Source organism: Melanerpes formicivorus, unplaced genomic scaffold (assembly GCF_026170545.1).
Source record: "Melanerpes formicivorus ecotype bairdi unplaced genomic scaffold, bMelFor1.0.p_v2 SCAF_105, whole genome shotgun sequence".
Lineage (NCBI taxonomy): Eukaryota > Metazoa > Chordata > Aves > Piciformes > Picidae > Melanerpes > Melanerpes formicivorus.
Window position 1 is genome coordinate 834870 of NW_027142457.1, and position 26967 is coordinate 861836.

Here is a 26967-nt window from a genome sequence, read left to right on the forward strand (position 1 = left end):
CCAGTTAGCAAAAATGTTTATTGGTAAAAGTTTCATGTCAACTCACTTATAAAAATGAAAAAATAGTTTAAACATTCACCATACAATTGAGCAAACCTGCTCTACTGACTACCAGCTAGAGGAAGGCATTAAAAGAAATGATGATTGTGTCAAAACAAAGGGCTAAATTCAGGCATGGATGCTGCTCTGGAAAAAAAAAAACCCAATTAAAATAAAAAGGAGAAAAAAAACAAACCCACCCCAAACCAACCCCAAACCCCCTTCTCAGTTGCAGGAAGCTAGATGCTCAGCCTAGTTTTTAAAGCTAATTACAAAATCCTCTTTCATACTGGTCCAGATGTCTCGGCAATTTCTTCTTCTTCTTCTTCTTAACAGAACTGTCAAAAAGAAAAGCATTTTTTATGAGATCTTCGTGCAGTTTCTTCCTAAATCTTTGCAGGAGGAAACAGAAACATGGCAGCAGAGTTAAGATATGCAAATCAGCAGCTAAAGCCTTTGCTTCTGTCACAGCCACTCCCTCGCCCGAGCAGCTCTGCGAGGGCACTTTTGTAACCACCACCTTATATAGGAGAGGTGTGAAGAACAAAGCAACTTTCCCCAAGTACTGCACCAAGCCATTTCCAAGACTCACAAATTATTTAGGCATCTTGTAGTGCAAATTGGAACAACAGGCAGGAATAAGGCATGAAAAACAAGGGGGACCACTCTTTTTCTGCAGTAATCTTAATGTATGCTGTGCAACATGCTGAGCTGCAGCAGTCTGAACACAGCAGAAGAAAACAGCAGAATGAGGATATTATGCTTCAGCTTGCCTGCTATCACATCTCAGGTTGTAAATTTTACATGCTTCTTCACTTTATTGGGCTACCAGTGCTCCTCAGATGCTTTTATCCTTCCTATTTCCTCAGCTTAACAAAAATAAAGGAAAAAAAACAAAAGACTTCTCCTGACACAGGAATGTGGCAGCAGTCATCTGATTTTTTTGCAAATGCATTTCTGAGGGTCAGAAATGTAGCACAGAGACATGGCAGAGGAGAATTTAAAGGGGATAAAAGGGGAAACTCTTTCTTTACAGAAGAGGCAAAAGCAATATGATGTCTAAAAAGGCTTATTCTCATTGAAGCAGTGATTAAAAATAGCTCCAATATCTGTAAGTGAAAACACAGTGATTAACTTGCCACTCATTTGTATAGCAAAGCAGTGTTGTAACTAAATGGCACAAGGCCTCTTGGTGTCCTGACTTCTCTTCCCCTTTGCCACTGTGACCTCACACCTCCAGTCAAAAATAGTTTTCCAATCTAAAGCTGTTTTGCAACACCAACACACAGAATCATTAATGGCCTCAGAAACCACCAAAGGTTAACAGAAACTCACTTGCCCTTTCCTGCAAACCAAAATGAAGCACAGAGCCTGGCTGGCAGCTATCAAACACACAGAGCAGTCTCTCAGTCTTACCTTCCATCTGTTTCCACATTCATTGCAGACAACAAAGGTTGTCATGGGTTCATCAGCACTGCGGGTCTGAACCTTTGGCAAAGGCAAGAGCCAGAGGGGAAAAAGGCAAATTAGGATTTTCAACTTTTGTTCAATGTGTGCTCAATGCAAAGGCTTAAAATCAAAGTATAACATTAAGGAAACAGCTGGATAAAAATGCAAGTTAACTGCCCACCTCACTTGAAACCTCCTTTTGTCTAGACACTAAAGTGATCATAAACTTGTAGCACTAAACCATCAATTCCAGCACAGAAACTGTGCACATACTTCTAGGCAAAGACTCTGCAATAGAACTGCAGGTTCAGCTCAGCTTTACATACAGAACCAGAATTGTTTGGTATATTTACAGATGCAAGGGCTTCAAAGTCTCATGACTGAAGAACATCTTTCTACCTAAAGCATCTGATGCACAGCATCAAATTACAAATGCAGCTGATCCTATGATCAAAATCACATGCACTCAAGAACTGTTAAACAAACTAAAGCCCTTCTTGCATTTCCTAAGTAAAACAGGAAAGGGTTGGAGGAAATCAGGGTCTAGAGTTAGTCAAATAGTAGATTATATATTTAAAAAATATTCATACTGATAGAATGGTTTAGGTTGGAAAAGATCTTAAAGAACATCTAGCTCCAACCCTCTGCCGTGGGCAAGGACGCCTTCCACTACCCAGGCTGCTCAAAGCCTCATCCAACCTGACCCTGAATGCCTCCAGGGAGGGAGCATCCACAACCTCCCTGGGCAACCTGTTCCAGGGTCTCACCACTCTCACTGTAAACAATTTCTTCCTAATCTCAGGCCTAACCCTACCCACACCCCAAGTTTCAATCCATTCCCTTTGGTCCTATCCCTACAAACACTTGTGAAAAATCCCTCCTTGGCTTTCTTGCAGGCATCTACATACATCTATTCTCCATGTACATCTCATTTTCTGGTATTTATTCCCTCTGTGCAAGAACACTTACCCACATGAAAAACAGCAATTAGCTGTCCCCCACATAAAACAATACAAGTAAGATGTAGTAGGAAGAATCAGCAAAACTGAGCATTGCCAAGAACCTGACATTTCAGGCTATAAAGCTTGGATTTCCATAAAGCCTTTGGCAAATGAACACAACAAACATTCCCCACACAAGCACACATCAACATGCCCTCACATGTTTTGTCATTTGATAGCATGTTGTTTAAAGGTGGGTGTGTAATGAAAACCTTTCTTCTCTGACAATCTTTACACAGGACCTGCCCTCTGAAGGAGGAAAAGGAGGACCCTGGATAATCACAGAATCAACAAGGTTGGAAAAGACCTCAAAAATCATCAAGTCCAACCTGGCACCCAAGACCTCATGACTAACTAAACCATGGCACCAAGTGCCATGTCCAATCCCTTTTTGAACACCTCCAGGGATGGTGTCTCCACCACCTCCCTGGACAGCACAACTCAATGGCCAATTACTCTCTCTATGAAGAACTTTCTCCTCAACTCCAGCCTAAACTTCCCCTGGTGCAGCTTGAGACTGTGTCCTCTTGTTCTGGTGCTGGTTGCCTGGGAGAAGAGACCAACCCCACCTGTCTACAATCTCTCTTCAGGTAGTTGTAGAGTTGTAGAGTCTCCCCTGAGCCTCCTCTTCTCCAGGCTAAACACCCCCAGCTCCCTCAGCCTCTCCTCACAGGGCTGTGCTCCAGACCTCTCCCCAGCCTTGTTGCCCTTCTCTGGACACGTTTAATGTCTCAATATCCTTCTCAAATGTACCTGGGTGTATGTACAGTTCTTCTTTTTGCACTTGCCACACGTGAACAGATCGGTTTGGGTGCCTCCTGTCTTGGCCATCTGGTGCTCTCGGATAGCTTCTTTGGTCAGGTTTTTGCGCATTTCTTTCAGCTCATCACTTGCCATCTCCTGTTCCGGACAAAGAGCAGAGAGTTTACTAGAGAGGTTTGGTTTCAAGCAGGCTGTTGCCACTGTGTGAGCCTGGGGCATGTTTTAACTATAATAATAATAATAAACCAGGTTGGAAGAGACCTTCGAGATCATCATGTCCAACCCATCAACCAATCCAACCCACCTGAACAACTAACCCATGGCACCAAGCACCCCATCAAGTCTCCTCCTGAACACCTCCAGTGATGGTGACTCTACCACCTCCCTAGGCAGCCCATTCCAATGGGCAATCACTCACTCTATATAGAACTTCTTCCTAACATCCAACCTAAACCTCCCCTGGCACAGCCTGAGACTGTGTCCTCTTGTTCTGGTGCTGGCTGCCTGGGAGGAGAGACCATCATCCACCTGTCTACAACCTCCCTTCAGGTAGTAGTGGACAGCAATGAGGTCACCCCTGAGTCTCCTCCTCTCCAGGCTAAGCAGCCCCAGCTCCCTCAGCCTCTCCTCACAGGGCTGTGTTCCAAGCCCCTCACTGACTTCGTTGCCCTTCTCTGGACTCGTTCCAGCAAGTCAACCTCCTTCCTAAACTGAGGGGCCCAGAACTGGACACAGTACTCGAGGTGTGGCCTAACCAGTGCAGTGTACAGGGGCAGAATGACCTCCCTGCTCCTGCTGGCCACACTGTTCCTGATGCAGGCCAGGATGCCATTGGCCCTCTTGGCTGCCTGGGCACACTGCAGGCTCATGTTCAGCCTACCATCGACCAGTACCCCCAGGTCCCTCTCTGCCTGGCTGCTCTCCAGCCACTCTGACCCCGGCCTGTAGCACTGCATGGGGTTGTTGTGGCCAATGTGCAGAACCCAGCACTCTCTTGAAAGGCAAAGTCATTTGACACATTTTGCATGTTTCAAGACTTCAGCTGGGATATTTCACAGCACAGAAGCTACAGAAAGTTTAAAACGTTGGGGGATTTTGTTTGTTCTTTTTCCCCCACCTTATGTTACATTAAGTCCCAGAGAACTAGTTCCAGAGCTGTCTTTACTTACCTCTGCTGTCATCTTGGCAAACTTGTCAGGAGGAATGTTCCCACACAAGACGTTTTTCCTTAGGTTAGGATTCTTTGCATCCTTGAGGTTTGCTATCCTACTTCGTACTCTGTTCTTGTATTTCATATCAGTGTTTTTTAATTCCTGAAAAATAGGTGCTTTGGATTTAAGGAACAAAACATGAGAGCAAGTACAACAGAGCACTACAGAAGATTCTTCCTCTGGGGTAACTTTTCTAAAGCAATGTACTTCTCTACAGTGATTAACGTCCTGCCCTTTATCCCAGCCAGCGGCTACTGTCCTGTTCAACAACAGGAGACTTCACATCCCTCTGAAGCTTAATCACAGCTTGGCTCATGGTCCATGAAATGTGAATTTTTGGGCAGTAGGATCTCAACTGAAATGGTGAAGAGTCATCCATATACTTACATCCAGTTCCTTCACTTCATCTGGAGGATTAACTCGATCCATAGAACTGTCTAGGCTGGAAGGATCCTTGAAGATCCAGCACCAGAACAAAAGGACACAGTCTCAAGCTGTGCCAGGGGAGGTTTAGGCTAGATGTTAGGAAGAAGTTCTTCCCAGAAAGAGAGATTTGCCATTGGAATGTGCTGCCCAGGGAGGTGGTGGAGTCACCATCCCTGGAGATGTTTAGGAAGAGACTGGATGGGGTGCTTGCTGCCATGGTTTAGTTGATTAGATGGAGTTGGGTGACAGGTTGGACTCGATGATCTCAAAGATCTTTTCCAACTTGGTTAGTTCTATTCTATCTAGTTCCAGCCCCTCTGCAATGGGCAAGGACACCTTCCCCTACACCAGGATGCTCAAGGCCTCAGCCAACCTGGCCTTGAACACCTCCAGGGAGGGGCCACCCCCAACCTCCCTGGACAACCTGTTCCAGTGTCTCACCACCCTCACTGCAAAGAATTTCTTCCTAGTGCCTAAATTTCTAACCCAAACAGTCAAACACTGGCAGCTCACTAACAGAACTTCAAAGCAGCTTTTCAACAGAAAGAGGAAATTCCTTAGCAGGAATGGTGACTGACTGCAATTATCAACGTTAGAACCATGAAGTTGAGACTATTTCTCTGCTTAGGAAGACCCCTATCAAATAAAACCTCCAACCTTATAAGAATCCCAGATCTCTGCTCTGTAACTATTGAAATGCTGCTACCAGAACAACCATTTTGGAAATCCCAATTGATTTAGAAACAAAAGCTGGGAGGGGGGGAGAATAAAAAGACATTAGAAAGAGATTAAAACTGTCCACAAGATGAGATTTAAAAACAAGACAGAAGAGCCTAGGATTTTATGTCAAACAGCTTCAGCAAGAGGTAATATTGCTGCTGCAAGGAAAACATACTGCACTGGAAGAAACCCACACACACTCACCTACACACATTCCTACAGGTCTTAAGGCAAACCATCTAGGTTGGACTGGTTGTTTTAAGCACTGTGTTTTGGCACTGGTGTTTTGAACACAGTTTGCTAACTTTGGTTTCAGTGTGTAGGGCAAGGTGATGATTTTTAACACTATCAATACTTCTCTCCCACAGCACGCAGCTGCGCGACAAAGGATATCTTCTTCAATCTGAGAACCCAGCTCCTCCTCATCAGCACCAATAGCAATGTAATCATCTGAGGAAGACAAATGTGAAAATATTAGCAGCCTGCTCCAGATCCCTGAAAGCCCTCCTGAAACTCTGAAACCCAGCAAATTACCAAACAGCTGCAGAGAATTTTCCTTTCGAATAGGAAAGTTCCATTTGCTGTGCACTTTTCCTTCCCAACACTTTGTTAACTGATCACTTGGGAGAACAAAAAACCAGCTAAAAGGCAAGTTTACAGAACAACCTTGAATCTTTCACAGGATGTTAGGAGTTGGAAGGGACCTCCAGCCATCATCAAGCCCAACCCTCCTGCCAGAGCAGGACCATAGAATCCAGCATAGGTTGCACAGGAACACATCCAGATGGGTCTTGAAAGTCTCCAGAGGAGGAGACTCCACCTCTCTGGAGAGCCTGCTCCAGTGCTCTGTGACCCTTACAGTGAAGAAGTTCCTCCTCATGTTGAAAACTTCCTGTGCTGTTGTTTACATCCATTCTCCCTTGTCCTATCACAGGGCAGAAGTGAGCAGAGGATGTCCCTGTCCCTTCCTTCCTGACCCCCAACCCTCAGATATTTATAGATATTTATTAGATCCCCTCTCAGTCTACTCTTCAGACTAAACAGCCCCAGGGGTCTCAGCCTTTCCTCAGCAGCCAGTGCTGCAGTCCCTTCATCATCCTTGTAGCCCTCCCTTGGACTCTCTCCAGCAGATCCCTGTCCCTCTTGAACTGGATGCAATATTCCAGGTGGGGCCTCACTAGGGCAGAGTAGAGGGGGAGGAGAACCTTCCTCGATCTGCTGGACACACTCTTCTTAATACACCCCAGGATCCCATTGGCCTTCTTGGCCACAAGGGCACACTGCTGTCCCATGGAGAACTTGTTGTCCAGCAGGACTCCCAGATCCTTCTCCACAGGGCTGCTGTCTAGCAGATCACCTCCTAACCTGTACTGGTGCAGTTTATTATTCCTTTGTTGTTCACATGAAGAAAACTCCTGACATCTAGTTGCAAACACAAAAGAGTAGCAAAACAGTGTACAGAAAGACTTCCAATGTTCTAATGGGCTTGGCACACACCCATCTCCACAGAATATCTGTGGGTAGAACTGACTATTATAAAAAGAAAACATGTTGTATTGTTTCATCAATCCTTTCAGTACCCACAATATCAGCACAAGCAATTCATGTTCTGCATGCATTAGAAATACAGCAATTAAGTAACAGAATCAATATTATTGGATGATACTTCAACAATGCAGAGCAAAGGCATGTCATAAACCATGCAAATTACAAGACACAAACCACAGCAATCCTGAAGACAATGCAACACTTGGCCCAAAATGTCTCCAGATGATTGTTTACTGCTTCTGACCAAAACATTTACTCTCATTGCTGAGATAGCTTAGGACAAATTACATCCACTACACATTTTCCTCCCCCTCACTTCAACATGGCTGTACTTCACTGAGTAATCCAACCACCATTTCTCCCTTCCACCTCGTGCAGAAGGCCCCCAGAGCTAGAAAATAAACTCATGTTTTGGGACTTACATTAAACCCACAGATGTTTGTGCTGTAGAAAGTTACACAGCAAGAAAAGGTTTGGGGAGAAAAAAAACAACAGCTAAAATACAATAGAACTCTGAATGCTTAGATGCAACTTTCTGGTTCCAAATCATTTGAGAAGCCTATGAACTACATACTCATTGGGCCACCAATTCATATGCTTCAGTCAGTTTTGATTACTCTCTGTATCTGAATTTATGTGAACTAAGGAAAAGAATAAAGGAGTGGGGAGGGTGAAAAAAAACAACAACCAACATTAAAATTGACCATTCAGAAGTCTGTTTACACTGGGTCAGGTTACACTAAGATAAGAACAGAGGAACAGGATTTGGGTCCTAAGTTCAGGCACAAGAAAAGCACACACAAGGGAACAAACAAGGTTATTCTTCTAGTTTGCTCCTCATGTAGAATAGAATTTGTCACTTTAAAGACAGCCAAGTGTACATGAGAGAGAAAAAAATAACCCAAACAAGGAACTCTCAGATAGCTAAGAGGCACAGAAGTAGAGCAATGCAAGACTCCCTCGTTGCAAGTATTTCAATGAGACATCCAGACTAAATCAGAACAGAAAAGCAGCCTCCAAAACCAAAATCTGAAGGCCCAGAGTGCATCTGGTGCAGGAATTTTCAGGTGTGGCAACCTCAGAGGTGACAAAAACAAACAGCAGCTTCCACAAGGAAGGTTTTAATTAGATATTAAGAAGTCAATAACCTTCCTGAAAAGCAGCTCCACTCTGAGCAAGGTATCAAATGAAGAGATGCCACAAGATGTCCTGTATCACCAGCAGCAAAAATGTATGTCAACACATTCCTGTTGAGAATTACTCATTACTTGCAACTTTAGTGAACCCTATAGGTATATATTGAGACATTTGAACACATCCAGAGAAGGGCCACAAGGCTGGGGAGAGGCCTCAAGCACAGCCCTGTGAGGAGAGGCTGAGGGAGCTGGGATTGTTTAGCCTGGAAAAGAGGAGGCTCAGGGGAGACCTCATTGCTCTCTACAACTACCTGAGGGAGGTTGTAGCCAGGAGGGGGTTGGTCTCTTCTCCCAGGCAACCAGCACTGGGACAAGAGGACACAGTCTCAAGCTGTGCCAGGGGAAGTTTAGGCTGAAGGTGAGGTGAAAGTTCTTCCCAGAGAGAGTTGTTAGCCATTGGAATGTGCTGCCCAGGGAGGTGGTAGAGTCACCATCCCTGGAGGTGTTCAAAAAGGAATTGGATGTGGCATTTGAAGCCATGGTTTATAGTTTAGTTTCATAGTTTCATAGTTTCATTCAGGGTTGGAAGGGACCACAAGGATCATCTAGTTCCAACCCCCCTGCCATGGGCAGGGACACCCCACACTAGATCAGGCTGGACAGAGCCTCATCCAGCCTGCTCTTAAACACCCTCAGGGACGGGGCCTCGACCACCTCCCTGGACAACCCATTCCAGGGTTTCACCACTCTCATGGTGAAGAACCTCCTCCTCACATCCAGTTTAGTAGTCATGAAGTGTTGGGTGACAGGTTGGACTTGATGATCTCTGAGGTCTTTTCCAACCTTATTGATTCTATGATTCTATATCCATACCAATGGACATAAACAGGGTTTATTCTTCCCTATGGGGCAGGAGAAAGAGTGGGAAGGACTGAAACAGAGAAGAAAGAAACAGTTAAGCTTGAAAAATGCAGTCTACAAAGCTCACCTCCTGTTCTGAGAGCTGCAGAGAGCATTTCTCTACATTTCATTCGTACAGAATCCGAAGTGCTTGGAGCCCGGGGAAAAGAAGGGATGAAAGAATTGGAGGGAGCACTAGCCTCCTCCTTCCTGCTGCTGGAATTGCTACTTGAACTGCTGAAAAAAAATAAAGACAAAACCAATATTAGTATCTTTTCCCTCTCTTCAAGTAACTTTGTTCCAGGGCAAAACATAGGTCTTTTGCTATATCCATTTGATGGTATGCCAAAGAAAGAAGAGAGGCAGCCTCCCTCTTTAAAGCTCCAGAGTCAATACAATTTGAAGTGTCTATAGAATATTCACCAGGGTATTCCACACAATAGAGACACAGCAGGTATTTCATTCCATTATGTGGCATGTGAGTTTTCATTCTCAGTTCTCTACATTTAACATAAAATCTTTTCTCCCATGGAACTTAAAGGACCAGAGAACATCAGACTGCCACTCAGTCTGCAGGGAACACATTGGATTCAGTCTGCTTACTGCACTGAAGCAGCAGCATGGTCACAAACAATTCATCCAGCTTTGCAAACTGGAAACAAACAAAATAATGTTTCCAGCTTGGTTAAATTGGAGGTTAAATTCCCATTTGAAAATGGCTGCTGGAAGCAGATTCACTAAGCCCAGAAAAGTGGAGAAGGAATGGGCTTGGAGACAGTGTTTTGCAGATGAACACGGACTCATTTTTCTGCTAACAGGTATTTGGTGTTCAGCCCCAAAACAAAGAAGTGCTGAATGAAATTGTTTATTAAACAGAAAAGCTAAGAGACAGCATTAGCATTCTAAACCTCTAGCAGATGCAATTATCACAGAGCTGTGACTGGAAGCTGTTTCACAGTTCTCAAAGCTCAGGGTTGGTATTGAGAGTGGAAGAAGCATCTGACAGATGAGACAGATGGAACAAACAATAACTAGTCTGGCCACATCTAGATCTGTGGCTTCCATGCTTTTCTCATGTCAGCAGTAGCAGGATTTACTTCCCTCACAACACATCACTTCTTGTACCACTCCACATGTTTCAGAGAAGAACATGCAAGTTGTCTCCAATATGACAAATTTGGATCAAATTGCTTCATGGTAATTTATCCTGAGTGAGATGATTTGTGTAGTCATGAAGAACTAAGCACCTTTCTTCTCTTGCCTCAGGGCTGTTTTGTGAGGAAGAGGCAGGCTCCTTTTTCTTTTCTTCAGAATCTTTGTCAGTTGAAGGTCCATCTGGAATTACAAAACGTGAGAAACACTTTTACCTAGAAACAGGAACTGATTTAAAGCAGTGGTAAAGTATCTTTGATGATTTCTCCTGAACCAGCTGGAAACGCTATCAGCTCCCACTCTCTGCTTCGACCTTCTCTTCAGTACAGCCTTCCACTCCCCAACACCCTCCCCAACCTAGCAAATGGAGAATATGACAGCACTTCAGATCCTTCAAGTCCAGCATCTGCTTAAACTGGCAGAGAAAATGTAATGCATGAAACATGATGAAAAGTCTACAGGGTGAAAATGCAGTCTGATGACTTAGTTTTGCCAACGCTGCTGCACGAGGTACAAAACTTCTTCAACTACTGCATCAGGTCCCCGAAGTTTGTCCTCCATGTTTTAAATGCAAGCTTCTACTACATGCATGCCCTTTTTAATTACATTCACAGGATTTCTACCAAAGGACTGAACCAAAAGAAAATATGGTGTGAAAGCTGCCATGGCTGCCAAACCATATAAGGATTATGTTCCTGTGCTTTGGAAAGAGTTTTTCCAGATGTGCACATGGTGTTTTCTGGGAGAGCTCTTACATTATTTGCCTTAGTGTTGAAAAACACTTGATTTTACTGTATCCATACAAGGTATGTTTAATTATGATGTTCTAAAGGATAAAAAGATGAAAGTCTTTGTTAAAAAAAGCCCAGCAGTCACAACATGAAACTTTAGCCTAGTGAGGACACATACACCCTTCTCTTGCAAAGAGGAATTCAAGGTGGCTAAATTGAGCTTCTGCTTTGACATGCTTGCTAGAAAGGCTGACTCTCACCACTGCCTGCAGAGGAAGCCTAGAGAGTTGGCACCACTCACTGCCAGATTTTGTGAATTCCCCTCTCCAAGTCCTCACAAAGCTGCCATTACACTTCTGAATCCACAGACTATATTACTGGCACAAGCATGCACAAAAGAACTTGAAAAAGAACTAAAAGCAGATCAAGAAAGGGAGGGTAATCTAGTCAGACTAAGGGCTTTCCCACAGAGATGCCCTAAGATGTTGAAGCATCTACAAGTACCCTCATTTCCTGAGAAGCCCCCATCCCCACTTCTCTCACAAGACCTTTGTGTTATGGAACAGACCAATTCAGGTCCCTTTTTCAAGTACTAAGCTTCTTTTTTTCCTTTCCTAGAGAGCAGCAGATTACTGTACTGGTTTATTTTTAATAGGAACAATTTGCATTTAAAGCTACAGAGAAGAGATAGTAAATTGAACAGGATTTAAATCCTCCCCTTAACTTCTCAGTTAAAGAACGGGTCAAATCAAGTAGCACTAAAGAAAACCAACACCAAACCACCATCACAATAAAAGGAGACCAAAGATCAGACCAAGCACCCATCTACTATTCTGTCTCCAGCTGCACCTTCAAATAGATGCCTACAAAACAGTACAGAAAGCAGGCAAGCACACAAAAATCCTTCTCCAGCAGAGTATTTCCCCAGCCTTCAAGGGCCTAGAATTTCAGTGATTCCCTCATTGTTTATGCCTTAACAGCCAAGCCTTGGTAAATTTCACCACTTAATAAAAATAAATTAAAACAAAATAACCAAACACAGCAGAAATGAGAAAAAAAAAGGACTATTAAGCACAGCAGATGATGCACTTGGACTGATTGTCTCTAGTAAGCCAAAGATGTCACTTCAACAAATCACAATAAAGAGATTAATTAATCAACTGTTCTCTGTGAGATAAATTGATTTCACCAGGCAAGCAAACGAGGCTGGAAGCTGAATGGATCACAGAAATTCCTTGCTGTGACACCCAAAGTGCACAAGACTGAGAGAAAGAAAACAAATCCCATTTGTGACATGTTCATGTGACTTCTCTCTATGGCAACAAATAGCTTACAGGATATGGAATTTAAAAAAGCTATTCTAGATATGCATGTAATCTCATTTGTCCTCATCCTTCCAGCAGCCAACTGCACATGATCACCTTTGTCAGGTGCCTGAAAACAAACTGACAGGTCAAAGAGGTATCTTGGGGGGGCAGCTGAGGTTCTGCAGAGCAAGCAGCAGAGCTGCCTTAGAGCTGAGCTCTGGTGCAGCTCATTAACCCCCAGGTATTTTTCCTGGCACACAAGTAGTCAGTTTCAGAGCTGACCTAGGTATCTCCTGCTTCTTTTGCATCAAACACACAGCTGTGGTATAGCTGGCATCTAGTTTTAGTTCATCCAACGTGTCCAGCACCATTCATCAGAGAAGGCAGGACCCTGAGAACACCTCCCAACACCCTCCATTGGTTCTCCCACTTACAGAGGGTAGGGCACATGTGAGGCAGAGGGGTAAAGCAAGAGGGAAAAGCACAACTCTTCCTACACCTGCAGATCAGTCTGTGCAAGCATGTCTCAAACCAAGGTCAGACTTCAGCACCTGGGACAGCTGGACCGTGGTCAAGAAATAGGTCTTCAAACCTCTTTAATCATTTAGAAAAGAGTTTATAGATATTTTGTTTAACCCAGTTTCAGCAATCAAATTACAAATACTCTCTGTTGGCTTGAAACAGTCTCCTGTTTAAATCATTCTCTCTATGGATCACAAATTGGAAAGCACCCAGGAAAGCCTACCATCCAGTGGCAAGCAGTATTTACTCTTAGGCTCACACATTACGAAGGATTTCTTGTTTTATTAAAACACTGTATTGACAAAAGAAAAGAATGCAACTAACAGCCTGCCAGACAACATTTCAGCTGTCCTCCAGGGAAGGGATAAAAAAAGTTATCCTTGAGAAACTAACAGTCTCTGCTAATTAACTTATTGTATATTCAACAGCCAGACTCTAATGCAAAGGGAGAATGACAGCTAATGGGAACCACAACCAACCACAGAAACTCTAACAAAGAAAGAGGTAAAAAAAATGGCCTTTTGGTGAGGTATTTAAAGATGCCAAAAAGCAAAGGATTCACATTACAAGGGCTACAGAGCATCATGATATTTCACAGTATCACAGTATAACTAAGGTTGGAAGAGACCTCGAGGATCATCGAGTCCAATCTACAAACACAGACCCCACGACTAGACCACGGCACAAAGTGCCAGGTCCAATCTCCTCTTGAATGCCTCCAGGGACGGTGACTCCACCACCTCCCTGGGCAGCACATTCCGACGACGAATGACTCGCTCGGTGAAGAACTTCCTCCTCACCTTGAGTCCAAACCTCCCCTGGCACAGCTTGAGACTGTGTCCTCTTGTTCTGGTGCTGGTTGCCTGGGAGAAGAGACCAACCCCCTCCTGGCTACAACCACCTTTCAGGTAGTTGTAGAGGGCAATGAGGTCACCCCTGAGCCTCCTCTTCTCCAGGCTAAACAATCCCAGCTCCCTCAGCCTCTCCTCACAGGGCTGTGTTCAAGGCCTCTCCCCAGCCTCGTTGCCCTTCTCTGGACATGTTCAAGTGTTTCGATGTCCTTCTTAAACTGAGGGGCCCAGAACTGGACACAGGACTCTAGTACACGAATCACAAGTTGCTTAAAGAAGGGCAATTCCTTTTACAACTGCATACAGCTACTACCTGATTGCCAAATATTTACATGCAAACTGTTTTCTATTTCAGAATTTTAATTCTGGTTTGCCTAAAATTAGATAAAGGTAAAAAAAACCACCCTGAGTACAGCACAGTGTATGAATAAACATGCCTGGACAGTCTGAGATTTGATTGTTTCAAATACATTAAGTGCTACAAAACAGCCTTGAATGAAACCCTGCTAAGAGAAAGGTCTCATGAATTATGTTTGTTGCTTTAAGGGAAATTAAAACAAGAAATATTAACTCACTAAAGAGAGAAATAGTAACTCACTAAAGAGAGATTGGCCATTGGAATGGGCTGCCCAGGAAGGTGATGGAGTCACCATCACTGGAGGTGTTTAGGAAGAGACTGGATGAGGCACTTGGTGCCATGGTTTAGTTGCTTAGATGGTGTTGGGTGATAGGTTGGACTCCATGATCTCAAAGGTCTTTACCAACCTGGTTAATTCTATTCTATTCTAATTAATAAATTGTTTAAAACTCCGAAGGTTTGAGAATGTGCAAATCTGAGAGATTTTTAACCTCAGTTTTTAAACCCTTTTTTTTTTTCCTCTTCACAAACCACTTTACAAGCAAACTTCAAAGCCTCCACATTCTCATGCAAGAGTCTGCAGAAGTTCTTCAGGGTTCCTGTTACATTTGACAAAGGAAATAGTCAAGAGCAGGATCGTTAGTGTTTAGTACTGCAGTACAGTCACTCTAGCCCAACAGCAGGCAGCAAGACTTCAGAAATGAGTCATGTCACAGAAGCTGGCTTCCTACTGCTTGCCAGCTTCAGTGAAGACACAGTAACTTTTTTTTCCTGCATAGGTTTTTCACAGTAATGCACTGGTGAGAGTCAACGAGTGAAAACCAACTACAACAGCGCAGAAAGTTTCAACGCTTACACGGGAGCACAAATATCTCTAAAGCAAGGCAGTGCCAAGGCTGTGCAGTCAAGACTGCATACAGTTGAAACATGCAGGAGCAGGGGAAAAAAAGCAGTCTGTGTGGCCATACCTAATAGTTTCTTCCATGACTTGATCAGAGATTTTGCTAAAGATGTAACTTCTTCATCTGTGCTTTGCTTGCGTATCGCATTCACTGACATTCCAATTCTGGTAGACTGCAACAGAAATAAAAAGGTAGACTATAAAAAGTGCCATAAAGACAATTCAAACAGTAAAGATCAAGGGGGGGAAAGCCAAAACACAACTTCATGTAAGTATGTTTCTTTAGCTTTGTGAGGGGTTTGTTTGAAGACTATCCGGATGAAATACTGCAAGCCTTTACAAAACTTCTTTTAACAACATGGACATTCTGAAAAGCAACACAACAACATCACCACTTGTCTCCATCACAGAAAGTTGGATGAAAATCATATAGAGCTCTTCATGTTATATAAATTTGCAGCAAAGGTTCTAGCCTCAAAGCTTTATCTTTCTATGCAGCAATGAGAGTAATTTTATCTTGGCATCATCAGAATCAGTGACTTCAAACTCAAGCCAACTGATTCAGTGACTTCATACTCATAGAATCTCATTTGTTGGCTGTGGAAGCAGCTACAACAGCAGTTAGGAAGGACCACATTTTTTGCTCCTAAAAATTTTGCCAATACTGAGATTCTTTAAAATCTTAAGCCTAGAGGGTTCTGCTTTTAGAGGGAAACACTGAAAAGAGCAAGAGAGGCTTGAAACCTTTGGCACTACTGCCATCTATAGAGCGAGAATGAGATACACCTGCAATCCACTCCTGTTAGGATTGGGAAGATGAGGACATAAATTTACCTCAAGAGCAACAAAGGTTTCATTTTAGAAGAACTCTGCCATATTAGTCTAACAAGCAGAAGCGTTCCAAGCTTTTAGTTTCGTGAGAGAACGATTTACCAATACAGACCAGTGTTTTAGCATCATTTGGTATTTTGCTAACTACATTTTCCTACTTGTTCTTAACATGCTCAGGTTTTCTGCATTTGCCATTTATGGCACTCACTAAATATAAACTATTCTACTTACTTTTCCAGCAGTTCATCACAAATTTCCTTCTCCTTTAAAGGAGAACTCTGTGGCTCGCTAAAAATGGAAATGATTTGTTCCCGTAAATTACTCCTTGCAACCCACACAACACTTTTTGGGGCACCACTGATGTACTAAATGACTGGAAATGTACTGAATTATTCAGCAGCTATTTTAGCAAAGGAAACACATCAAATAGCCTCAAGTCTGACAACAGCTCTAAACATATGCTTTGGATTAAAAAAAACCAACCAACAAACAGACGATTACTCACCTGTAACTAAATTGTTTCGGGATGGACTCTGCTCACTCAAGACTAACTCTCTTGATATTTGCAATACATACTCTCAAGGTTATGCTCAGACAAGAAGTAATTTCCTATTGAACATAGGAAGTTCCACCTAAACATGAGGAGGAGCTTAGCTTTAATTGAGGGTCATGGAGCACTGGACCAGGCAACCCAGAGAGGTGGTTGTCTCCATTCAAAGCAAGCTCACCTGGACACTGTCCTGTGCAACCTACTCTGGGTGAACCTGTTCTGGCAGGGGAGTTGGACTGGATGACCTCCAGAAGTCCTTTACAACACCTATCATTCTGTGATTCTGTGCCTGGAACTCCATAACATATTCACCATACCTGAATGAGAAAAAACCTACAACAACAAAACCCTCCGTTGGTAACTGGGCACAACCACAGCCTGTTCTCAGCAGCAAAAGAAAAGACACTGACTTACAGGTGATTGCAAGTGATCAGTGCTACCTGTTCAAAATAACTGTGCTTTAATGATAAGCCAGCTGTCAGCTATTGGAATTTCTTCAGTTTTCCAGCCTATCTATGGAACTGACCTTGTAAGAGCCATTTGAAGTGGAAAACTCTGGTGTTTTTTCCTAGCCCAGTGCAACCTGTGGAAATGCTTTGATCTCTGTGCCAATTTATAAGGGGCAGATACATGAACACTTTCCTCATCTTGTTCAAAATGCATTTTTAATGGACCATTCTACCACATCCCAAGTTCTAGAGCATTTTTGTCTGCTTTCTGAGAGTAAAAGGCTCGGAGACAGCACAAAACAGCTGCTTTTACCCCTAAAGCATTCACGCTGTAGGTGAAGCAACCTTCTGTTGGCACAAGCAACAGTGAGCATAAGTAACCTATGACTGAACCAAAACAAAGCCTACAGTGGCAGCTGCTCTTCCCTAGAGCAGATCAAAAATGGAAGGAACACAGGTAGGGAAGAAAAACAACCACTGAAAGAAGCAGAGGTGCTGCCAACTTTAAACTGTAAGAGTATGAAGGCAGAGAATTGATGAACACAGACCACAGCAGAGCCAAATTAACCCCTAAGGAAGAACCACCTCCAGGCTCCCAGGTCTCCCCTGCTCACCAAAGAGGTGGCAAGAAATCCTCAGCAAGGACTGTAAACCACAGCCTAGCTCTGCGTAAGTGTGTGCAGTTTCCAGTAGAACCTGTTTGCTAAAATAAAGGCTGTCTGTCTCACTCACTGTTCAGCTGTGCACAGCCCACAATTAGCACAGGGACACGATGCCTTTAATGCTGGCTGGCTGCTAAACAGATTTGCAGTTCTGACCACCAGATACATCACGTGTGAGGAGGGCTCCTGGCTCCCTGCCTAGCTGAGAGGGATTGGCTTGCTTACATAAAACTCATTAGATATGACACAGTTGCACTGTCTGTAACCCCTCACCTTTCTGAGGCAAAAATCCAGGAGAAAGACCCAAAACACAAGCGCAAGTTCAGGCTACTGGTGTGTGCCCAGAACAAGAAGGACATAGAAATGCTGGAGCAGTTCCAGAGGAGGCCACAAAGATAATCTGAGGGCTGGAGAACCTCCCCTATATGGGGACAGGCTGAGGGAATTGGGGCTGTTCAGCTTGGAGAAGACAAAGTTGCTTGCAGTCCTCCATTCCCTGAGCATATTTAGGAAGCTAACACAAAACTGACAGCAGACTTTACAAAGTTATAAACCTCTGATCAGAAATGAGGTAAATTTGAGACTAAACACACATTGCTAAATGCAGAACTGCTTTAAATACAGCAATGGATACTTAAAACTTTAACTAAGTTCCAGTCAATCTACAATGCATGAGCATGCTGAAATACCTGAACCCTTTAGACCTACTGTAACACAGAAAAATCTTTACAAGCTCCCATGGTGCTCGCTCCAATACAGATTAAAACCAACCTTTTACTGCAAATATCTCACTTCAAAACTGGGTATCTGTTGTATGGATGGGAATAAACATGCTTCTTCCAAGTAGGAGAGAAAATTGGGACAGAATTAACATACAACCCCATGAAGATAAAGTCAGGGTCACACAAGTGCTTGACAAGGCAGAGTGTTGAGCTTGTTTATACTCAGCAAGACTAAGGGCCATCCTCTGTTGATAATAACACTACTAAGGTTTTCACTGCAACTAAAAAGAGTAAGTTATCTACTTGTACATTCTTCAGATCCTCATGATTCAAGGGTAAAATTGTTCTGCTGTTCTGTGTAAAGCTTCTCCTTCCAGTCTCATTCTTCACACTAAGCAGAATGGTTTTGCAAAGCAGCACTTGCAGCATTTCTGGAGTACTTGCAGAGAGGTTTTGCATTCCAAAGGCAAAAAGAAACCCCAACACAAATCATTTCTATTAAAACCTGCACAAAGAAACTCAAGAGAATCAGGTTAACAGAGAGGGTTTCTATGCTTTGTTGTTTTAGGGAGGGCTTGAGGGCTGCTGGGTTTTATTTTGAGCTTTCTTTAAGGAAGGAGGTTGGTGATAGGGAAGCAAGCTGCAGTGTCACAGCAGCCATGCTCACTTGTGCATGAAGGTGACACTTGCAAATTCCTCTTCTGTATCAATAATAACATACCAAGTGCATTCTGCAAATGTATAGGATGCATGTCAAGAATGATCCTGAAGCTGACACTTAAAACTTTAACCTCATAGCTACTTCCCTATCTGTGACCATTAATTGTCATTTGGACAAAAGTGACTTCTCAGTCTCCTTCAATTTAAGTGGGTGCCACAGCAAATCAATTCTTGCATTTGCCTCAATTCCTATCTCTGAACACTGAAGTTGTTTGCTCAATTACATGACAACCTCTGAAACCTGACCTGCAAATGAAGTTCAGAGGTACTTTTTTAAATAATTTATAAATAATATATCAAATACTATGTCAGAGAGGTAGAGAGATGCAAAACAAGAGAGAGTATGCCTGCAAGTGAGAGAGGCTGTACTACATCATCACTCCTTATGAAATACACCACGCAGAGTTGGGAGGGGGAAGGAAATAGTCAAATACAACTTGCCTGAAGGTATGAACTCTGCTTTTCTTCACTTGAAATCCCAAACCTGAACTACCTACCTAAGAAGGTAACAGCTGTAATCAGGTGCATTCTCCTTCAGAAGGAAGGAAACAGAACCTAAGATAACATGCAAGATAGGTTTACAAGCAGCTTTCCCCCTTTGTCCATGATGAAACTAATGCTTTTCCACTTAGACAAGCTTTAAGAGCTTGCTGCTGGAAGAAAACAATCTAAGTGCCCTAAATCAGAGTGAAATAAAGACTAGTTACCCTGCAACAATGCTGATTCTTCCAAGGGTTTACTACACAGGAACCCACTTTAACAGTGCAAACTTCTTACAAATTTGCTGGCTTCACCTTCATCATTATGGAGTTAACATTTGCAGCATAACCACAACAGGAAAATCATACCTGCAACAGCTCAAGGGTCATGGGAATATTCTTAAGCTCCTTCAATAAATCAAGAGCTCCAGCCTGCCAAGAAAGAAAGACAAAGAAGGAAAAAATAATAATAAAACCAAATGAATATAGTGACCATCAGGTACTGCAAATACAATACCAACACCATGCTCTTATCTACCTTCAAGGTCTCAGACTGGATTAAAAACGTCAGCTCCCGAGCTACCCCCAGAGCAACTCCAGGCATGTTCTGTTTCACAGACTCCAAGGATTAACAGAAATCAAAATATTCACTTAAAGACCAGGGAGGTTCTACCCCATGTAATTCAAATGCCAGTTAAAACTTTTTGTCAGTTACTACTTAACCAACACACATCTTCCTTAGACAACAGCCTCAAGGGTACTTCACTTAGCATCAAAAACAAGCCAGATAACAACAGTAAACCACCTACAAAACTGAAGTTTTACAGTTTTGTCATGAGAGCAAAAAGTCTTCTTTAACTTTTATTCATGATATGAATGTGACCCTGCTTTGGCAAGGGGGTTGGATCCGATGATCTCTTCCCCTTCCAACCTCTAGCGTACTGTGATATTCCAAACTTCTCCAGTTAGGACCATAGAATTTCAGTAGCAGCGATGCAAGACTGGGAAATGTGATGCTGTTTTCAAGTGCTAAATCAAGCTAGTACACTAACATATTTCTTTAAACAGCCATCAGCATGGTTTCTTCTGAGCAAGCACAGATCCATGTAAAGCAAGTCAATTTATCTTCACTGCTGCAGAAGGAAAATCGAGTTCGGGAAGATTCTTAGCCAAAACCAAAAGTAAGGGCAAAAGTCAACGTGCCATTTCCAAAAATATAACTTGGTAACACTTAACTCCAAACCAACAGAGCTATCAGCAAGCTGTACGCAGCACATGACTTGAAAAACAAACACAGACCTTTGCGATCTGCAATTGCAGCACAGCAGTGATACTGCCGACGCAAAGTACCCCTACCCCTCTCTTCCCCTCATCTTAGGCGTCCATGCCGAAATTTCTTTGCCTCTGGAAAAATCCCTTTCCAAACCCTTCCAATTGTTTCCACATGTGTCAAAACAGCTTTATTATTCCCAGTTTAAACATTTTCCAAAACTAGTTCTGGGCCCGTCAGTTTAGGAAGGAGGTTGACTTGCTGGAACGAGTCCAGAGAAGGGCAACGAAGTTGGTGAGGGGTTTGGAGCACAAGCCCTATGAGGAAAGACTGAGGGAGCTGGGATTGCTCAGCCTGGAGAAGAGGAGACTCAGGGGTGACTTTATCACTCTCTACAACTACTTGAAGGGGGGTTGTAGAGAGGCGGATGATGGTCTCTTCTCCCAGGCAGCCAGTACCAGAACAAGAGGACACAGTCTCAGGCTGCGCCAGGGGAGGTTCAGGTTGGATGTTAGGAAGAAGTTCTATACAGAAACAGTGATTGCCCATTGGAATGGGCTGCCCAAGGAGGTGGTGGAGTCGCCGTCATTGGAGGTGTTCAGGAGGAGACTTGATGGGGTACTTGGTGCCATGGGTTAGTTGTTTGGGTGGGTTGGTTGATGGGTTGGACACGATGATCTTGAAGGTCTCTTCCAACCTGGTTTGGTTTATTCTATTCTATTCTAGTAACATGATATATAAACAAACCATGAAATGAGCAAACAATCTCAGGTACTCACTACACAGATGGTATCTACATTTCATGCTGTTTAAAGCACTAATGCCTTCTAAGCCTTCACTCTTCACTAATCAATTATATTAAGTGTCCCAGGAACTAGACACTTATAAATTACATTTAAGTTTAAACTTACAGCAACTAAAAGGTTTTTTGTTGTCATCACTTTGTAGCATCAAGCCAAATGCCCTCTCTTCCTCAAAATCAGAGAGGCACAATAAAACTTGCAGTTCCTCTATTTCTAATGGAAGAGTTCCCCTTTCAAAAGAGCCCAAGAATTAAGAACATTATTATAAACCTTCTTTAAAAGGCATTTCTGTGATTTCATAGAAGATGAAAAGCAATACCCCATCCTGCTTGGCTGGTTGGCTTCCAGTTTACCTGGTTTGAATTAACAGAAGTTACCTGCATACAGATTTAGCAGATCCCTGCTCTCAGATTCTCTCAGTTGATCAGTCTTATGTTCTATATTCATGTTTTAAAGCTATGCTTCAGGCAACAGAAAATGGAGCACACCTCTAACTGGACAGCTCTGCTCTCTTCATTCTGTTCTGTTCAACAACATGAGCAATTTCTCATTTTCTTCCTCAAACTCACTCAGCTGTTCCTGGGTGCAAGCATATTTTCCACACCTATTCATTAGAGCAGCTTAATGAAAGAGAAGTGTACTTGTGTACAAAGAAAGCTGGGAAGGAAAGGCAGTATGTGTGCTTTAAGATATTACTCCTCCTTCAGAATAGCTATTTCAAACACATAACTAATATTTGAAGCAGCAGCAGCAACATGTATCTCACAGCATATTAAATCATTTAAGTTGGAAAAGACCTCTGAGATCACCAAGTCCAACCTTAATGCAACACGACATTATTTTACCCTTCAAAAGAATTGCATAGATCACATCACTGAAGTAGTTATGAAATCTGTACAGCTACAATTAAATCCTCAGTCAACACAAATCATCAGGAGTCTGACTCAAGAAGAGTGTCTGCCTTTCCAACTCAGCTAAAAAAAAACCACCAAACTTTGCCACAAGCCATGGAGTCAGCCCATCTCTTCCCATCTGAGTCCTGACTGCTTCAAAGGGAAAAGGTTTCCAAGATTATTTTTTTTCCCCTGTTATGGATGAGTTTCATCCAATCTTTCTTATTTAGCCATACCAAACACCTCTTCTTAGGAAGTAAACATGGAGAAAGGAACACAAGGGGCTGTCAGGAGCATCATTATCCAGCAGGTGCTTTGGTAAGAATGCATTTCACAATTCAGCCTCATCTCTGTGAGGCAATGAAGAACCCCTTCACAGAAATGATCTTAGTAATACTGCTAAAGGTGGTGTTCTACCTGCAGGGCAGGATTAGGTACACAATGACATTGTGCAGTTCAAGAATACCTTATAGATGACAGAGAGTAGAAAGAAAAACAGAGACATCTCCTGTGTCAGATACTGATGCACTTCCTCTCCTGTCAAACAACTAAGGGTTTATCATAGAACACAAACGCTCTTGGGATAAACTCTCACATCTCCACTATCGAATAGAATAGAATAGAATAGAATAGAATAGAATAGAATAGAATAGAATAGAATAGAATAGAATAGAATAGAATAGAATAGAATAGAATAGAATAGAATAGAATAGAATAGGCTGGAAGACACCTTCGAGATCATTGTGTCCAACCCATCATCCAACACCATCTAATCAAGGCCTCAGCAAGTTTTGGAGACACCCTCAAAACAACAACCCACTTGTTCATGGTCATGAGCTGGAATGAAGGAGTTCTGTTCCCAAAAAGCACCAAAACCCAACTGCTTCTGGTGCTTGCTCCTGGGGCAAGGGTGAAGATGGAGACCCAGCTACTCGCTCCAGCCCCAGCCCAGCCATGTCTGTTCTGCTGGGCCACATCACACCTAGGCTGAGCCCAGTAAAGGCACTGTGCTGCTCCCTGGAGCTATGAAAGTTAAGGAGGTTACACACATTAGAGCTTGAAGATGTATTGCTGCTGCTGGGAATTATACCTGAAGTCCAACTACAGTTTGGACTCCTCAGCCTCTCCTCCAGACCACAGAGAAACCTACTGTGGTCACCAGGTGCATCTCTGGTGCTGCTGCAACACTGCATACATTCCTGTTTTACCTGGGAGTTGCCATTTCCCTTTAATTGCCAGAATTTGTCCAAATAAAACTGAATTGATTGCACTTTATCATTCTCATTACCACAATATTTAAACACTTCACAGTCTGTATGTTCTCACCCTTCCCATGCTTCACAGGAAAGAACCACTAGTTCAGTTTGAGAATCAGGAAAGTGAGGCAGTGGATTCTTTTGTGCTGAAAATCATGGGGAACAGAAATAAGGAGGGGAAAAAATAATCAGTTGGAAAAACTTCTTTGCAGTAGACAAGGCTCCTGTCTCCACGTTGTATCATTAGAGGGCTCCAACACATCAGAGCTAAACTACACATTATAGAACATCAGGGATTCTGACACATAGCACAGCATGGCCTGTGCCTACTTGCAATGAATTTGTCTGCATTCTGAACAAAAATAAACTCCCCTGGTTTAGTGCAATCAGTACTTCTAAAAACATTCAAACATTACTAAAATAAAGTTTATCCCATTACCTTCAACAGTAAAAACCTTTTCTAAACTGAAATTCCACATCACTCACTTCTGAACTATGAGTAACACTGAGCACTTAATGCACAACCATAACATATTGAGGGGGGGAAATTAACTTTATCTGTTAAAACAGTAGCTTGCAGGAAGAGCAGCAATCACAAATACACAAATTACAAGAGAATAGCAATGCATCCACCTGATAAACAAGTAGCAAAGAGTTTATTATATGCTACTTCATGTGTAACCACAGTAAGGTGTGCAGCTGCTGTTGCTGGTTTTGCAGGGATGGGATAAATGTTACACTGTCTCTACGTTCTGTATCAGGGGTATAATGTTAGCTCGAAATAAGCTAACTGAATTCTACACGAGTTCCACCTCCACCCTGAAGCAGAAGCTATTCTCTGAATTAATAATTGCAGTTAAAAGAAATGATACTCATGCTTTTGTTTCAGGCTAAGCAACGAAAAGTGGCTCAGATCCCCCCCCACCTGCTTCAGAAGTTTGCCCACGCAACTCCTCCCACCCCTGCCAAAGCTGCGTTAGGGCTCCTCATTGATATTTTAGTTTGCACATCCCACACAAGACTCCAGCCTTCGTGCCTGGAAGCGAAACCACCCATCCAAAGGAGCCCGACCCCCTCTGCGGGCCTTCTCCTCCAGCCGCCTGCGCTTCCCGCGCCACTTCGCATCCCACTCTGCCTCCAGCGGGGCCAACACTCTCATCTCAATGAATGGGGAAAGGAAAGAAACGCTGTTTAGAGTTATTTTAGGTCGGGAATCTCCTCCCGGCCGAAGGCGCCGGGCTCGCCGCCGCGCTGGAACAGGAGAGGGGAGGGCACCGCTTCCTGCCGCCGCCGCTGCGGAGGGCGGCCGGCGGTGATCGGCCGGAGAGTAGCAGGAGAATGAGAACCGGCTGACAGCCCAGGGCCCTCCGGCTGCGGGCAAGGCGCGCCGGCCGGCGGCTCCACGTCCTCCTGCAGCGGAGCGGAGAAGGGGGGAGAAGTCGCAGCCACTCCAAGGCCGCCAGACAGCGGGGAGGGAAACGGAGGCGAGTGAAGGGCCCCCGGCGCCGCGCGGTGGGAAGGGGGAAAAGCCCCGGGGCCGCCAGAACAAGGGAGCGCGGAGCTCGGCGGGGCCGCGCCGCGGCCAACACAGCTCCCCACGGGCCAGCCGCCTCCCGTCCCGCCCCCGCTCACCGCGTTCTTCTTCTGCACCATCTTGTCCATCTTCTTGGCAATGCGGATGATCTCGTCCTCCGTGGTCATGGCTGCGGCAGCCCGAGCGAGGCCCGGCGCAGCGCCTAGGAGCCGAAGGTTGCAGAGCCGACCACTCTGCTCCCCTCGGGGCGCGAGAAGCAGCCGGAGTCGCCGCCAAGCTGTGCGGGCAGGGGAAGAACCGGGGGCAGGCCGCGGCGCAGCGCCCCGACCCAGCAGCCAGAGCGGCGGCGCCAGGCAGCGCGCATCGAGCACCGCCGGCAGGAGCCAGGCAGCGCTGCCGAAGGCCGAGGCCAGGAGCGTGGCAGCCGGGGCTGCGGGGCTGGGCGGCGCTGTGTCACGTAGCCCAGCCTGCCCCCCTCCAAGAAACCCAACAGCAGGAAAAGTGCGTGCTCCAGGATCTTACAATGCCTCGTTCTCTCCAGCTCACAGCGTGGTTACAAGCACTGGCGTCAAGGGACAGAGCTGAAAGCATGATAACAAGAGCGGAGGTCCCTCGGGACTAGAGAAAGTTTAAAATATTCATAGAATGGCTGGAGGTGGAAGGGACCTTAAAAGCATCTCCTTCCAACCTCCCTCTAGACCAGGTTGCGCAAACAGTCGATGTAGCCTAGTCCTCCAGGGACGAGGCGCCCACAACTTCTCCGGACAACACATCCCAGTGTCTCACCAACTTCACAGTGAAGAACTTAAACCAGTAATAGCTTGTGTAGCTAAGGCCCTATTCTGGCTTCTTCACATAAAACAGTGACAGATTTGGACAAAGATTAAACCAGCAAGGTATCCAGCACTGCAGAAACTGAAACTAAGCAAATGCCTCTCCTGTGTGTTGACTGGCTTTACACGCCAGGTGGAAGACCCTTTTAGGGGGGACTCCAGCATGGCCAGACAGTCAAAGTGTGCCTTCTGTGCATAAGACACCACAGAACATGGCACTAGCAATGCATTTCCCATGTTCAAGATTTTCTTTGGCTGTCAGAAGGCTCAGAATTACAGCAGACAGTTGAGTTTGTTGGCTTCACATGGATGGGAAAACCCCACATCTTCCCTGTAACAGATGTTTTTCTTAAAGTCTATCCCTAAAGAGTTACTTTTGCATTCAAGGGAGTGAAGATTTCAAATTATAATGGTGTGGCCAAGTATCATTTTCAAGTTCTGGTGTTTGCAGTATGTTAGTAGGTTCATCTTCAAAGCATCTTGGGGTTTGTTGCAGCTTAGAAGCAGTAACTGGAGGCATTTAAATACATAACATATTGAAGAAAATGTTTTGCTTTGGGTTTAAGGTGGCATTATTAGACTTCTCTCTTCCAGGGCAGCCTCTACTTCTTTTTACATAGACTGAAAATATTTAAGCCATTTAAAGATCCCACCAAATGATTTCAAAACCTGTAACCTAGCTAGTAAATTATTCCAAGCAGAAGGTACTTTTAAGAGTTTGTTTGTATTCACAACCAGGGAACATTAGGACTCCCACTTTTAGACTTCATCTCTTAATGACACAAGCAACCTTTTAAGAACCTTGGCCAGCCCTTGAGGGAAGTCCCCCTTCCCAGGGAGAAGGTAAACCTCCCACTTAGAAGCCTGAAGGAAAGTTTACTACACCTCAGCAAACTGGTCAAAAGTTTTAAGTTTCACAAGTTTTGCAGCAATAAAGAGGAGGTAATGTGT

General features: G+C 44.0%; 1 protein-coding gene across 2 annotated transcripts; it reads right to left on the bottom strand.

Moving 5' to 3' along the window:
* On the bottom strand, positions 1-25498 carry LOC137455686 (transcription elongation factor A protein 1). Of its 2 annotated transcripts, none has more exons than XM_068166713.1 (10): positions 25282-25498; positions 19797-19859; positions 15082-15187; positions 10440-10527; positions 9281-9426; positions 6002-6058; positions 4421-4575; positions 3243-3389; positions 1456-1527; positions 1-377 (listed from the first exon to the last, which is right to left on the bottom strand). In XM_068166713.1, exons 1-10 carry the CDS (start codon positions 25348-25350, stop codon positions 369-371), a joined length of 912 nt encoding a protein of 303 aa, XP_068022814.1. In that variant the 5' UTR covers positions 25351-25498; the 3' UTR covers positions 1-368. The 2 variants fall into 2 exon arrangements, with proteins under 2 accessions (XP_068022814.1, XP_068022812.1); XM_068166711.1 differs by having other exon boundaries at positions 9281-9429; positions 25282-25497.
* Positions 25499-26967: the final 1469 nt, after the last annotated feature.